This window comes from Schistocerca cancellata, chromosome 10, assembly GCF_023864275.1.
Source record: "Schistocerca cancellata isolate TAMUIC-IGC-003103 chromosome 10, iqSchCanc2.1, whole genome shotgun sequence".
Lineage (NCBI taxonomy): Eukaryota > Metazoa > Arthropoda > Insecta > Orthoptera > Acrididae > Schistocerca > Schistocerca cancellata.
Window position 1 is genome coordinate 52,290,822 of NC_064635.1, and position 16,783 is coordinate 52,307,604.

At 44.4% G+C, this 16,783-nt stretch overlaps 1 protein-coding gene across 1 annotated transcript in view; it reads left to right on the forward strand.

The window, feature by feature from the left end:
* Positions 1-16,783, forward strand: part of LOC126106393 (E3 ubiquitin-protein ligase UHRF1-like) — a 180,483-nt gene that overhangs the window by 128,121 nt on the left and 35,579 nt on the right. The window contains exons 9-10 of the mRNA XM_049912661.1: positions 1,580-1,720; positions 8,370-8,526. Of these exons, the coding sequence (XP_049768618.1) occupies positions 1,580-1,720; positions 8,370-8,526 (298 nt within the window). The remainder of the gene's footprint in view (positions 1-1,579; positions 1,721-8,369; positions 8,527-16,783) is intronic.

Genomic DNA, 16,783 nt, shown 5'->3' on the forward strand with positions numbered 1-16,783 from the left:
CATTACACACTTTTGCACATCTCCACATCTTGCTCGTGTAACAAAAGCTTGCACCCACACACGTGCTCACCAATCGGACTGTGAAGGTGAAAATCATGTGGAGCTAGGTCAGGACTGAACAGTGAGTACTCCTCAGTTTGGGTTGTTTTCCCAGCTATATGAGAGCAGACATTACCCCGATGCACAGTTACACTTTTTAAATCTTCCCTGTCCTTGTCTCAATTTTGGGTTTCAGTGCACACAGTAGCTGTCATTATTCGCAATTAGACGTTTAGGAGAGTAACGAATCAGCAGTGGACCTTTCGTACCCCAAAACACTATCATTGTCAGCTGTCCTGAAGAAGCTTGCCTGCTGAGCCTTATTGCTGCAGGTGAAGGTCATGTTTCCTCATCACACTCTGCCACCTGCCTTATGTTAACGTATCACTTCACAATAGTGATAAGTTTATACCTGTACATGTACCAGTTCCTGGCAAATGATGATCATTATCTGCATATAGAAATTTCATTAAGCGGGTAATAAATATGGATGTTCATTTGTGCAAAAATTTATTTATGTATGCATGAAATTAGAAAGCTGGATGCTACATTTCTATGAGAGGGAGCAGCTTTGATTGGCGTTTTACAGCTATTTTGTCACTTGCTGGCTCAGTGGTTGTTCCGTGGAGGTGCGTCCCCAGTGCTTCAGAGAATGCTTAAGCTTGTGACAATAGAAGGATGAGATGTCAAGGGCGCAACAGAAGAGTCAATCTGTCTCCATCCCTCAAAGTGGGAATTCTGTTCAGTGTAATGAATGTTAATATTTATCAACAGAAATGTGTTGAAAGAAGTGTTTCCTATGGTAATATTCAGTTAATATTTGACAGTGTTTCATGAAAAAACTGTATCTCTTATTTTGTGTATTCAAGAGATAGTTTGGACTGAAGTTTTGAGACTCAAAATTTCAGTCCATGGAGATGAAGTCAGCAACAAGTATACGCATAGTACATACGTACAGCAAAGCAAAAGGGGATCTCAGATGGTCATATTATGGTTTCTGTACCCTTCCAACTGCAAATTATGTGAGGCAAAACACAGGTAACACCTCACTTACAGTCCGTAGTGATGGACCCACCTGTCATCGATGGCTGTTACGCCAACAAGGAAGTCTTCATCTTCGTCTTGAAAACCCTGTAAATGTGATCCTGATTTTTCCAAACGTTCCTATTTCTTTGCTTGCCTGTTTGTATGGACAGACATTATTGAAGAAAGACAGCCATCCGAAATAACTTTTAAATAAAGTCGCTGAACGTGAATAATTTGGTGTCATCTGTGTTAGGTATAGACGTACCACATACAGGTGACGTGAAAATTCATGCTGGATCAAGATTTGAACCTGGATTTCCCACTTTCACAAGCAGTCACCTTAATCATTAGGCTATCCGTGCATGCATGTTTCTGAGAAACACATTTCCCAAAAGTTTACCTATGAGGTCTGTTTTGTTTAGGTGCTTGTCTATAACTCAAAGCCTCAACTATAGAGTGAGTGGCTACTTTTGCACCCTCTGTGGTTTGCATTACTTATAACTGTGTATTTCAGGGCTCTCGCACTTAATTGTAATACTGAACTGAGTGAAGAAGGAGGGAAAGCTGTCGACTGGCGAGCGGGGAAACCAGTACGTGTACTTCGAAGCTACAAGTTCAGGAAACGCTCCATATATGCTCCTGAGGAAGGCTTGCGGTAAGATATCTTCACATATTTATTTTAGTATTTTGTGTAGTTTATTCGAGTTCCTTGGAACTGCTTCTAAGTACTGTGCTATAGAGCATGTGTAAAGATCAATTAAAGCCAATAACTTCTAACACTTCATCTTTCTTATAAAATTACTTGTGATATTCTGTTCTCTACGAATCCATCATTTCGTGTTTCTATGTTCAGATTACTTTATACGCATATTTTGGATAGAATCCCCTCTAATAAATATTAGAGCTGGCAGTTCTGAGATTTAGGGCACCAAAGATGATTGTAGTATATTTTGTAGGTACTGTAAAAGTGGAATGTAGGGCTTGCTCCAGATGATGTTGTTGTTGTTGTTGTTGTCTTTTTTGTGTGTTAAACATTAGTATTTCACTAAATCTGTGACATGTATGACATGAAAATGATAGTAATCTGTACATCTCATGAATTTCAAGCGCAGTTGTAACTGATTGTCTAGAATACTGGCATAGTTATGAGAGACTGGAATTAGTATAATAGGAATTAAATGTGGGAGCAAGGCTATGTACAAAACAACAAAGAAAGAAATTCAAAACCATTAGAAAAAAATTGTGTTTTCCCCAAAATCCGATTATTCTAAGTTTGTAGTGGGACTGTATTATAAGGAAATAGAATAGCATTGTGTGCATACCTGTGTGACCACAGGCATAAGGTAGAACATAGACTGTCTGACTCTGGATCACAGGGTCCTGGGTTCGATTCCCGGCCAGATAATCATCATCATCATCATCATCGTTCGTGACAGTGGCTAAATTGGACTGTGGAAAAAAATTTGGGACTTTGTATGGGCGCTGACGACCGCACGGTCGAGTGCCCCACAAACCAAACATAGACTGTCTGACAAAAATAGTGAAGAACCCAGAAAGGAGGATGAAATGAAATAAAACTTCACAGGTTGAGAAGGTATGTGATTTTATTTCTTTGAATTACAAACTCAAGTGAAATATACAAAGAAATTGCCAGTATGAAACCACTTTCTAGTATGACATTGCACCTCCTATGACCCGGACGGACACACCAGTGCAGTTGGAAAGGGTGTTAAAGTGCTTTTGTGTCCTCTCCTGAGGCAAGCTGGCCCACAACTGTCGTAACTGGTCGTCCGTATCATGAATATTGGCGCTGGGGTGTAGTTGAAATCTAAGCTGGACTCGCACGTTTTCTATTGGGGATAGATCAGAGGATCTTACCAGCTATGGGAGCACGTCCACACCATGTTGACAGTTCATAGAGACATGTTTCCTATATGGATGAGCATTGTCCTGTTGAAAAATGGCACCATGATACTGTCACATGAGACATAACACATGAGAACACAGGATGCCCTTGTGTAAAGCATTTGTGCTGTCAGAGTTCCTTGGTCATTGCATTACCACCTGTGAACTAAAGTAAACCACAATGCAGGCAGTAACAATGATGTGCTTCTCAAAAACCCTTGGAGAAATCTGAGATTTTCCCAGGTCATCAGCATACTTGAGGACGATGACCATCTGCAGTAGTGCAGAATCAAGACTCATCACTGAATACAATGCGACACCGTTGATCACCGGTCTGTCTTTCCCTGTCGAGACACCAAACACAGCCATTTGATGTGCGGTGTTAATGGCAGCTTGTGCTTGGGACGACAATACCCTAGTCCCACTGCTGCTGTTTATCTCCGGCCAGTGGTGTGTGCTGATACAGAATGTTGCAGGGAGTCAATCACTTCTTCTCAGAGGGCATGCACAGAGGTGAAGGTTTTACGACGTGTGGTGTGCTTGGTGCACAATACGGTATTCCTGCCTTGTGGCAGCGAGACATGGTCGATCGGAAATTTGATCACAATTATGCCTGCCCTCACACTTTTATGCAGGCTGACATCTAAATGCCCCACACATCTGGATCTTCCATTATTTGACCAGCTGGCCAAATGGAGACCTACAGTGAGCCCCCTTTCAGACTCTACCAGGTGCTGATACTGCTGTCTCACATGAGTACATGACATCTCTGTAACCTTTCACAGTGATCACTCACAATATGATGCTGTTCTTGACCCTTATACACTCTACTAGCCTGATAACAACACGAAACACGAACAACACTAATGTACTCCGTTGGCCCTTCTGCCTCTCAGAGAGAGAACTGCAGCTCTAATCATTTATGTACCTGCCGACGGCATCTGAAAGTATAAAATTACTTTGACATCTGATTCACTTGTTTTGTCTGGCAGTGTATAAAAAAAACTTAACAGTGAATCATGAATTGAAATCAAATGTAGAAGTAAAGGCTTTCAAGTGTTGGGAGACACTGGACTTGCATTCTGGAGGACAGCAATTCAAAACCTCAAACAGTTATCAGGAATTGGTGTTCCATATCTTCCTAAATTTATTAAGGTGAATGCTATGATGATTTAGTTTGCAAAGAATATTCCTCCTTAACCACCTCCAGTCTGAACTTGTGCTTTGTGTGAAAGTTGTCAGTAACTCAGTACAAAAAGTAGCAGAAAACAGAGGCTGACTTACATACAGGAGACGTGAAATTGTAAGAGAGTGAAATGTGCTTGCAAGTGCCTGAAGAACAGCCTACTGCTCTGCACCGATTAACTACAAACCTTTCCAAAGGAGTCCTCTTGTAGAAAAATGAGGAGGAACAGTAAGGTTTAAAAATTTTTTGCTTGCATTGTTGCCTAAACACACTATTTGTCTCTGTACAGACAAAGCAAAATCTAAAAATTCCATAAGTGAAGCAGGCAAATGGAAATGTTTTTGAGCCAACACACTTTTTTCCATTACAAAATCGAAACCAACTCTTGTGTGTAGTGGAATTGTGCCATAACCTGTAGCCTAGTTAATAAAATGTTATTAAGATAATCAAGTGTCACAGATTTTCTTGGAACACATTCACAGTAGCGAGAAGAAGGTGCGATCATTTGAATCTCATTCTGCAACATCTTATGTGCCTCGCTAAAATAGGAGTCTGCCACTGTGCATTTCTCTGGCTGGAGCAAAGAAGTGTGATGATGGTGTTCTACACATTAGTTCTGAATAGTACAGATAGTTTGGCCTTATAAATCATCCCACAATGACAGCAGATTTTGTTTTCTCCTCGTTTTCTTGGTCTGAAGTCATCCTTTACTGATCCAAGGACAGCCCTAATCTTAACAAGTGGCACTTTTGATGTCATATCATCTTAAAACTCTTGAAATTTTCGAGGCTGTACTCACAACAAAAGGTAGAAAAGCATCAGGTTTATGATTATCCTCTGGTGATTTCACTGGCAGTCTGAACTGAACACTATCATCACATTCGTTTTCTCCAGCCATAGTAATCCACAGTGGCAGAATATTGTCTTAATGAGGGAAACAAGATGATGTATAATGAGATGCAAATGATCATTCCTGCTTCTGCAACTGGGAATGTGTTCATGAGGAACCTGTTGAGACTCAATTATCTTATAATATTGTTAATGCGAATAAGGGTGTCCCTTTAAGTAAGACATTGAATCCAATTTGTCCAATATTAAACAACAGTCTTCATTTTGACCAGAATATTCTTTTAATTAGTGTTCTGCTAGCAACATATCATTTTGTCTATTTCTACTAGTTCAGTGGTGCTGCAAGTGTGTGCTTGGTGTGCCAGCCACCGTCTATAAAGGAGCCACAGATTCTGTTAGAAACTCAGTTCCGGTGAGATTTTGCTTCAGCATACTCACCTGAAGATGGCAGACAGTTGGTCCATTGAAATATCGTGTCGAGATGGCTACAATATCTGGCTGCGTACCTGAGAAGTGCGTCCTCAGTCATTAGTCAGAAAGTCTACGTAATCAATAACATCTTAGTTTCAAAACTTTCATATAGGTACTATTTGTATATGTCTCACAAGCTGCTTATGACATTACAATTAATGGGTATAATTCATCAACACTCCAAGAATTCTACTGTACCTCAGGCGCTAGCCAGCTAAAAACTTTGCTGGGAACAGTCGCTCGATCTCCGTTGGTGTTGTCGACATTCCGACTGAAGAGTGTAATTTCATGTGCATTGCTTGTAAAAAGTATACTGATTGAAAATGGTGTCTTGGGTGAGATATGTTTTGGAGTCTGAGCAGTGAGTGGTGAGGGTTTGCAGCTAATGATTGATTCGTTGATTGCCCCAAGGGCGTGTCCTGCTGCTGCCGTCGAAAGGTGCAATCCATTGGCCTGTCAGGTTGCCACAGTAAATGGCCCAGGCTTCAGATGTATTGTTGGCTCCAGAAGAGTAGTACTTGCGTAAAAAGTACAAAGAAATACAAATGAAAAAAGAAAATAAGACAAAATTCGTAAACAGAAAGAAGTAAAATCCAGAGTAAAAACTAGCTTGTAAGCTGCTTATAAAGTAACTATCAGCGAGACTCATCATGTCAGTTCTTGTCCTCATGGATGACTTCTTACATCTAGATACAGTACGTACCTACTTCTAGCCATTCCTTTGCTGTGCCACTTGCGTATATAGTGAGGGAAAAATATCTGTATGAGCCCTAATTTCTTGCATCTTAGCTTTGTGGTCCTTACGCGAAATGGACATTGGCAACAGTAGAATCATTGTGTAGTTGGTTTCAAATGCCAGTTCTATAAATTTACAAAATAGTGCCTTGTGAAAAGCGCATTGTCTTCTTTTCAGGGATTCCCATTTGAGTTGACAAAGCATCTCCGTAATACTTGCGTGCTTATCAAACCTACTGGTAACAAATCTAGCAGCATACCTTTGAATTGATTTTATGTCTTCATTTAATTCGACGTGCTGAGGATCCCAAACACTCGAACAATACCCACGAATGGGTTGCACTAGCAATCTGTACACTGTCTCCTTTATGGATGTGTTACACTTCCCCAAAATTCTTCAAATAAAACGACGTCGAGTGTATGCCTTTCCTACTACCAACTTGATGTGCTCGTCCAATTTCATATCCTTTTGCTTCTTTATGCCTAGATATTTAATGGATGTGACTGTTTCAGAAAGCTCCTACTAATGCTGTATTCGAACTTTGCATGATTGTTTTCCCACTCATTCACATTAACTTGTATTTTTACAAAAGTGACACTTTGGGTATCGGCTCAACTGTACTTTGTACAGTCAAAACAATAGTTGAGGAATCTTTTCATTGTATCACTGCCGGTTGTTTTCTATGTTGACAACAGTTGCCAATTTGTGACTACCTGTTGTCTTTCTGACCACACTACGAGGTGCATTCAAGTTTTAAGGCCTCCGATTTTTTTTCTAATTAACTACTCACCCGAAATCGATGAAACTGGCGTTGCTTCTTGACGTAATCGCCCTGCAGACGTACACATTTTTCACAACACTGACGCCATGACTCCATGGCAGCGGCGAAGGCTTCTTTAGGAGTCTGTTTTGACCACTGGAAAACCGCTGAGGCAATAGCAGCACGGCTGGTGAATGTGTGGCCACGAAGAGTGTCTTTCATTGTTGGAAAAAGCCAAAAGTCACTAGGAGCCAGGTCAGGCGAGTAGGGAGCATGAGGCATCACATCATAGTTGTTATCACGAAGAAACTGTTGTGTAACGTTAGCTCGATGTGCGGGTGCGTTGTCTTGGTGAAACAGCACACACACAGCCCTTCCCGGACGTTTTTGTTGCAGTGCAGGAAGGAATTTGTTCTTCAAAACATTTTCGTAGGATGCACCTGTTACTGTAGTGCCCTTGGGAATGCAATGGGTAAGGATTACGCCCTCGCTGTCCCAGAACATGGACACCATCATTTTTTCAGCACTGGCGGTTACCCGAAATTTTTTTGGTGGCGGTGAATCTGTGTACTTCCATTGAGCTGACTGGCGCTTTGTTTCTGGATTGAAAAATGGCATCCATGTCTCATCCATTGTCACAACCGATGAAAAGAAAGTCCCATTCATGCTGTCGTTGCGCATCAACATTGCTTGGCAACATGCCACACGGGCAGCCGTGTGGTCGTCCGTCAGCATTCGTGGCACCCACCTGGATGACACTTTTCGCATTTTCAGGTCGTCATGCAGGATTGTGTGCACAGAACCCACAGAAATGCCAACTGTGGAGGCGATCTGTTCAACAGTCATTCGGCGATCGCCCAAAACAATTCTGTCCACTTTCTCGATCATGTCGTCAGACCGGCTTGTGCGAGCCCTAGGTTGTTTCGGTTTGTTGTCACACGATGTTCTGCCTTCATCAAACTGTCGCACTCACGAACGCACTTTCGACACATCCATAACTCCATCACCACATGTCTCCTTCAACTGTCGATGAATTTCAGTTGGTTTCACACCACGCAAATTCAGAAAACGAATGATTGCACGCTGTTTAAGTAAGGAGAATGTCGCCATTTTAAGTATTTAAAACAGTTCTCATTCTCGCCGCTGGTGGTAAAATTCCATCTGCCATACGGTGCTGCCATCTCTGGGCGTATTGACAATGAACACGGCCTCATTTTAAAACAATGCGCATGTTTCTATCTCTTTCCAGTCCGGAGAAAAAAAATCGGAGGCTTTAGAACTTGAATGCACCTCGTACATACAGGAGATATCCCCCTCTTCACTTCTTCCTCTCAGTGTTATTGTCAGTTAATGATTGAGATCGTTTTTTTCTTACCTGTAATGGTGTTGTGTTTCAGATACGATGGCATATACAAAGTCGTCGAATATCTCCCCCATAGGGGATGTTCTGGATTTATTGTCTGGCGATACTTGCTGCGTCGGGATGATCCCACACCTGCCCCATGGACAGAGGAAGGAAAGAGGTTAATAGAGTCTCTCGGCCTTCAAATTGAGGTCAGTAAATAAAATTGGCTCTGAGCTGAATCAGTTCCAGTGACTTTACCATTTATTCTATTCATTTGTTTCTTCATCATAATTGTGAGAGAGCAGTCTTATCATGTCAACCCCAAACTAACAGGTCTCCCAGAAAGAATACAACTTTGGAGTGCATAATAACATACAAATTGAAGAAATCAAGTAATTTACATATAACCTGTGGTTACATGTGAAGCACGGTACTACTCAAATGCCCGTGACGACTCTGGAGTCACGTATTTGACATTCATTTGTTTGATCAAATTCTCCATAATGTTTTGGCATACTTGCATCTCTGGTTCTGAAATTACATGCTGCATCTCGCTGTTGAGCTGTGGAAGGGATCCTCATTTGTTGGTGTACACATGAAATTTCAAGTACAACCACAGAAATAAATCACACGGTGTCAACTTGGAAGAGCTGAGCGGCCAATTAGCGTTACCCTTGTGAGGAATCACCCAACCAGGGAACCTCTCATAACAAGTCCTTTGTTGTAATTGAGGTGTGACAGGCTGCCCAACTTTTTGAAACCAAACTACTTCAGCATTCACACAGTCAAAGTTCAGATCAAACAAGCTTCATCATTTTATGGTAGCATTCACCATCCATCTTAAAAGACGTATGGTCCAATTGCACCATCAACCCAACTGCCACAGCACACAGTCACTTCTACAAGTAATGACATCTCCATAATTACTTGAATGTTTTCTGTGCCCAAAGCCTGCAATTGTGTTTGTTCATGAACCTATTCAACTCGAATGTGTGCTTCATCAGTAAATGTTATTTTCTGGATGAAATTTTTGTCCATTTTTCATTCTGGAAACACCTAATGGACAAATTCCCAGTGCTTTACATGATTGTTTGGATTCAATTCATGTATCAGTTGGATTTTATAGATCCAAAGGTGCAGATTTTCTTCAGTATTTGTTGCATGCTGGTTCTGCAAATGTCTAATTTTTGTGAATTTAGTTGTATGGATTTCACTAGACTTACAACAACATTATCACTCCCGACAGTGACGTTTTACACTGAACAACTAACACAAGGCCCCCCCCCCCCCCCCCCCCCCCCAGGAGGTCCACAACTCTTTTGTGGATACGTGCGTAGCGAGCACAGGACCCCGAGCTAATGTGGCCTTCCTTCCTTTCTGGGCTGCATACCTTCCCTTTCCGCATCCTTCCCCATCCCCCATCTTCGCCCCCCACCCCCGCCCCCTCACCTCCGCCTCTTTCCTTCCCTTTCTCCCCCTCTGGGAGTATGTTTTGTGCCTACGTCCGGAGACAGACGCTCGAAACTGTAACAAATTCTTTGCTTTCTCCACTTGCAAGTCTTCGTCCTTCCTTTGTCCTTCTATTTTCCTTACCTCTTCTCTTTGCCCTTTTCTCCACTGCGGCGTTTGAGACCTCTTTGCTTTCCTTTCCCTTTCTCTTTTTTCCTCCCTGTGCGTGTCTGAAGGCCGACCCACGCATTTCCATGCGTAGGCGGTGACGGGGTAACGCGTAATTCCCCGCCCCGGGTAGACAGGTAGGACACAGACGTACCCCCTGGTAACAGCCAGGCCCAGGGAGGGGTGATTACCCGAGCTGATACCTTCCGAAAGTGCCAATTGGTCCCTCCGTCCGTTTCTCAGGAGGTGTGACCTGAGGTGTGAATAATCACCTAAGGCAGGAGTGCCCTCAGAGAGGGCCCCCACAAGGAAGGAGCGCGCCATCGGAGATGCCGGTAATCATGGGGGATACTTTCGCAATGGTTTCCTCATCTTCTACTATGTCAGCTCACAAGTGTAAGTTCAATGAGTCTCAGCCACAGACCGTCCTTCCATCGTTGCCACAGTTCCTTGTTGTTTCTCGGTCTGACGAAGGTCACGACTTCCCCACGGTCAACCCTTTCATTATTCAGAAAGGTATCGACGCAATTGCAGATCCTGTAAAGTCTTGTTCCAGATTACGAAATGGCACCTTGTTGTTAGAAACAGTCAGTGCCCTCCAGGCACAAAAATTGCTGCGTACTTCACTGCTACACACCTTCCCTGTCCGGGTGGAACCGCACCGTACTTTAAATTCGTCACGTGGGGTCGTTTATAAACGCTCCCTCGACGGATTGTCCGACGAGGAAATTCAACACTACCTGTCTGACCAGGGCGTAACGGCAGATAGAGTCATGAAAAGGGTTGACACGAACATCGTTTGAGACCTCTTTTCTTTCCTTTCCCTTTCTCTTTTTTCCTCCCTGTGCGTGTCTGAAGGCCGACCCACGCATTTCCATGCGTAGGCGGTGACGGGGTAACGCGTAATTCCCCGCCCCGTGTAGACAGGTAGGACACATACGTACCCCCTGGTAACAGCCAGGCCCAGGGAGGGGTGATTACCCGAGCTGATACCTTCCGAAAGTGCCAATTGGTCCCTCCGTCCGTTTCTCAGGAGGTGTGACCTGAGATAATTTCTGTTCGCCCTTACATCCCAAACCCTACGCGTTGCTATCGGTGTCAGCGGTTCAATCACACCAGCCAGTCCTGTTCCAATCCGGCCAAATGTGTTACGTGTGGCAAGGATGCCCATGAGGGTGCTTGTCCACCTCCATCCCCTCGTTGCATCAACTGTATGGGTGACCAAGCTGCTTCCTCTCGAGGTTGCCCCATTTTTAAAGAAGAAAAGCTCATTCAGGAAATCAGAGTGAAGGAAAAAGTGTCGACCTTTGCTGCTCGAAAATTATTCGCCAGTCGACAGCCCACCGTGCCTCAGACAGGAAAATGCAGCACTGTCCTTGCCTCTCCTTGGCCAACAAAGGAGGCGGCCTCGCAGACTTTTGACCTTACCTTTAGTGCCACTGTTGTCAGATCGGCCAGCGCAGAGATCGCCCGTTCAACCTCCCCACTTTCGCCTGCCCACTCTATGGCTCACTCTTCATCGGGTTCTGCTAAATCTCGAGCCCAAAAGTCAGACACCAAGACTTCTAAAAAAAGAGCATACTCGTGAAGATTTTTTACATACCCCAACTTCACAACAATCAGTTCCTCCTTCATCTAAACATCATGTTTCCAAGAAGGCTAGTAAGAAACCCAGTTCCTCTCCTTCTCTGCCAAGGTGTGTTTCATCTACAGCACCACCTGGCGGTAATCGCCCTCGGCCGTCTTCTGTGTTGCCGAGGCGCACTGCTGGCGGCCAATCAACCGGCCGATCGCTGGTGCTGCTCCTGAACGACCTATGGATCAGGATCTTCTGCCTTTGGCTGAATGCCATTCCATACTGTCGGTCGCAAGCTCTGAGCAGTCGCTGAGTTGACGGCAACCTTGGTCACATTCCTCCATTTTCTGTTCACCCTATGTCCATTATCCTCTGGAATATCTGCGGCCTTCGAGCCAATCGGGATGAATTGTCGATCCTCTTACGATCCTACTCGCCAGTCATCTTCTGTCTTCAGGATACAAGCTGCGCCCTCATGACCGCTTTGTTCTCCCCCATTTTCAGTCCGTCTGATTTGATCTCCCCTCTGTTGAAGGCACTCCAGCATATGGAGGACTCATGATTCTTCTCCATGATACTCTCCATTATCACCCAGTCCCCTTAAACACTTCCTTCCGAGCTGTCGCTGTTCGTCTTTCCCTTTCTGGATATACCTTTTCTCTTTGTACTCTATACATTCCATCGTCCACACCAATGGCACGAGCTGATCTCCTTCATCTTTTTGGTCAGCTTCCACCCCCCGATTTGCTGGTTGGGGACTTCAATGCCCACCACCCGCTTTGGGGATCTCCACATCCTTGTCCGCGTGGCTCACTATTGCTAGACGTCTTCCACCAAGCAGATCTAGTTTGCCTCAACACTGGGGACCCTATATTTTTGTCTGCCTCCACGACAAATTTCTCTCATTTGGACCTTTCGGTCGGTACTGTTCCGCTAGCTCGGCGCTTCAAATGGTTCGCACTTGATGATACACACTCGAGTGACCACTTTCCATGTGTCCTTACATTGCAGCCTCAACAGCCATATATGCGCCCGCAACACTGGAAGTTTGGCCAAGCCAATTGGACACTTTTTTCGCCTCTAGTGACATTCGATGACCGTCACTTTCCTAGCGTCAACGATGGGGTCACACATATTACAGACGTTATTCTTACAGCTGCGGAACATTCAATACCACGCACCTCAGCATTGCCCCGGCGCCCCCCAGTTCCTTGGTGGAACGCGGCATGCCGTGACGCAATACGTGAGCGGCGACGTGCTCTTCGCGTTTTCCGCCACCATCCTACTTTGGACAACTGTATCTGCTATAAGCAGTTCCGAGCGCGATGCTGTCGCGTCATCCGCGATAGCAAGAAGGAAAGCTGGACATTCTTTACTAGCTCATTTAACACCTTCACTCCCTCCTCGGAAGTTTGGAGTCAGATTCAACGGTTCTCAGGCGCGCCTAGTTTCTCCCCGGTCTCTGGGCTCACTGTTGCGCATGATACATTAGTGGACCCTGTCGCAATTTCTAACTCATTGGGTCAACACTTTGCTGAGATTTCGAGCTCTTCAAATTACCCGCCAGTGTTTCTCCCAAAGAAACATGCAGCGGAAGTGCAACCTCTTGCTTTCTCCTCTCAAAATCGTGAAAGCTACAATACTGTTTTCTCCATGCAGGAATTCCAACATGCACTCTCTTCTTCTCGCTCCTCCGCCCCAGGACCAGATGGTATCCACATCCAAATGTTGCTGCATTTATCAACCCATAGTCTGTGTTACCTCCTTCGCCTTTATAATCGAATTTGGACCGACAGTACTTTTCCCAGACGATGGCGGGAAGCTATCGTCGTTCCTGTTTCGAAACCTGGAAAGGACAAACATCTCCCCTCTAGCTATCGCCCCATTTCTCTCACGAGTAGTGTATGTAAGGTTTTGGAGCATATGGTGAATTGCCGTTTAGCTTGGTGGCTGGAGACCCGCAGTCTTTTAACACCTGCCCAATGCGGTTTCCGAAAGCATCGTTCTGCAGTTGACCATCTTGTTGCTCTCTCCACTTATATCATGAACAATTTTCTACGGAAACGCCAAACAGTAGCAATATTTTTTGATCTGGAGAGAGCATATGATACCTGTTGGAGGACAGGCATCCTCCGCACACTGTTCTCTTGGGGCTTTTGAGGTCGGCTGCCCCTTTTTCTTCACGAATTTATGGCAGAGTGCACATTTAGAGTGCGGGTGAACACCACTCTCTCCCGTACTTTCTCCCAAGAAAACGGGGTACCCAGGGCTCCGTGCTGAGTGTTGTACTGTTTGCCATTGTCATAAATCCGATTATGGATTGTCTCCTTCCTGATGTCTCGGGCTCTCTCTTTGTGGACGATTTTGTGATCTACTACAGCTCTCAACGGACCAGCCTTCTTGAACGACGTCTTCAAGGATGTCTCGATTGCCTCCACTCTTGGAGCATCGAAACCGGCTTCCGTTTTTCTCCCAGTAAGACCGTTTGTGTTAATTTTTCGCGACGTAAGGAGTTTCTTCCACCCTCCTTACATCTAGGACCTGTCAACCTTCCATTTTCGGACGTCACTAAATTCTTGGATCTTATTTTTGACAGAAAACTGTGCTGGTCCTCCCACGCTTCCTATCTTTTGGCTCGCTGTCTGCGATCCCTCAACACCCTCCGTGTCCTGAATGGTACCTCCTGGGGAGCAGAACGAGTGGTCCTTCTCCGCCTCTATCGCACCTTAGTGCACTCGAAATTGGGCTATGGAAGCATAGTTTACTCCTCTGCTCGGCCGTCTATTCTTCGGCGTCTCGACTCTATCCACCACCGTGGATTACGTTTAGTGTCTGGGGCTTTTTACACCAGCCCTGTGGAAAGCCTTTATGCTGAAACTGCTGAACCTCCGCTGTCCAATCGGCGAGCTGTCCTTCTGAGTCGTTACGCTAGCCATCTGTCTTCCATGCCTGCTAATCTGGCCCATGACATTTTTTTCGACGCCTCCTTGGATGTCGGGTATGCAGGCTGCCCTTCCTCCCTACTACCACCGGGAGTCTGCTTCCGTCAACTGCTCCATTCTCTTTCCTTCCGCTTTCCTAAAACCTTCTTGACAACTTTGGGTACAGCACCGCCTTGGCTCCGTCCCCGGATCTGCCTGCTCCGTGACCTTTGTCAATTTCCGAAGGATGGTACCGCTTCACTTGTTTATCGTCGGGCACTTGCTGCTCTATGTGCACAAATGAAGGAAGCCACATTTATTTACACTGATGGCTAGAAAACATCGTTAGGTGTAGGGAGTGCCTATATTGTTGGCGACACCCCTAATCGATTTCGGCTTCCCGACCAGTGTTCGGTTTATACTGCGGAGCTTTACGCTGTTCTCCAGGCTGTACAATACATCCGCCACCATCAGCGGATACAGTATGTTATCTGTTCAGATTCTCTCAGCTCTCTCCTCAGTCTCCAAGCTCTCTACCCTGTCCACCCTCTGGTCCACCGGATTCAGGACTGCCTGCACTTGCTCCATTTGGGGGGCGTCTCTGTGGCGTTCGTCTGGCTCCCAGGACATGTTGGTATCTGTGGCAATGAGGCGGCCGATATAGCGGACAAGGCTGCAGTCTCTCTTCTTCGGTCAGCTATTCGATCGATTCCCTTCGCCGATCTACGGAGCGTTTTATGTCGTCGTGTTGTTCTTTTATGGCACGCACATTGGTCGACACTTCCCCATAATAAATTGCGGGACGTGAAAGCTCTTCCCTGTGCTTGGACCTCTTCCTCCTGAACGCGTCGTCGGGAGGAGGTAATTTTAACTAGACTCGGGATAGGGCACTGTCTTTTTAGCCATTGACTTCTTTTAAGCGGCGACCCTCCCCCACTCTGTCCCCACTGCTCTCAGCTGTGGACGGTAAGACACCTTTTAAAAGAGTGCCCCTATTTCACTCCGTTACGCGCCCGTCTACAGCTGTCGCCTGATATATCTTCCATTTTAGCAGATGACAGGCGCTCGGCCGATCGTGTTCTTGAGTTTATTAGTGCCAGTGAGATTACGTCAGTCATTTAAAGCTCTTTTTGGGGACAACCAACCCCTTTCTGTAGTGGATTTTTAAGCTTTTCTTCTCCTTTTAGTTTCTCCAATTTTTTGAGTTTCGTTCCCATTGCTGCTGCTTTACATTTTTGTTTTTTACCATTTCCTAAGTCACAGACCGGGCGCTAATGACAATAGCAGTTTGCGCCCTAAAACAAAAAAACAAACTAACTAACACAAGGACGCCCAAGTGTTTACTGTCCACAACCAAACCAGTTTTCTCAAATTTAACAATGAGTCTCATCACAGACGACTTACTCAATGCATTATATTAACCAAACATTCTATAGAGTTTGTGAACACGTTCTGCGCAATGTTCACTATTAAGTAGAGCCCGCATTTTTTTTCCCCAATATCTGTAATATGTTTGTGTTTGTTTAAGGAAAATAGTTGAAATACGTACAAAAATGTAATATCATGAAAATATTTTAATATTTAACATAAACAGTAATGCCAACTGAAATCGAATTCTCAATTACACTATGTACTTGAAATACCAAAAACATGAAAAATACAGTAAGAAGGTACATTTTACATTACTTAATTTTTTATTTTGAAAATCTGCACTGTGCTATTAAAATAAAGTTACATTCAATCACATCTCTTTACTAGAATGTCCATCTACACTGAAATTACTAAAGTACTCTACCTTACCACCCATTCTGAAGTGTAATGAACAGCCAGGTACTTCTCCATATTCTCTGACAAACAGAAAGAAATGTTTTGCAGGAGGAAAATGATCCTTGCATATTACAGGACATTAATGTTGCAAATTTTAAGATATTAAATATTCCTGAAGAGATATCCATTAGAGTACCTTCATCTACGCCACTGAGGATATTTCAAATAGTAGTTAAAGTCAAGTAACGTGGAGTCCTTGCCAAAGCAGCATTAAACTTATTCTCCTTTGCCCAATATCATGTCTAATGTCAGCCCACATTTGGCAGTATTAACAGTTCCTAAAAATATAATGTAATTGGTTACACAGAAAATCTACTCACCAAAAAGCAGCAGGAGAACACACATATAGGAAAAGGACTGGTGAGTTTTAGAAAAAAGGTATAGTTTGTAAAAGTAACCCAGAACCCTGGGTCAGGGGTGACTTACCAGGCAGGATGAGAAGGGAAGGCTGTCCTGTAAGTCTCCTCTGACAACCCAGAGTTCTGAGTGACTTTTCTGAACTCTACCACTTTTCCTAAATCTCAA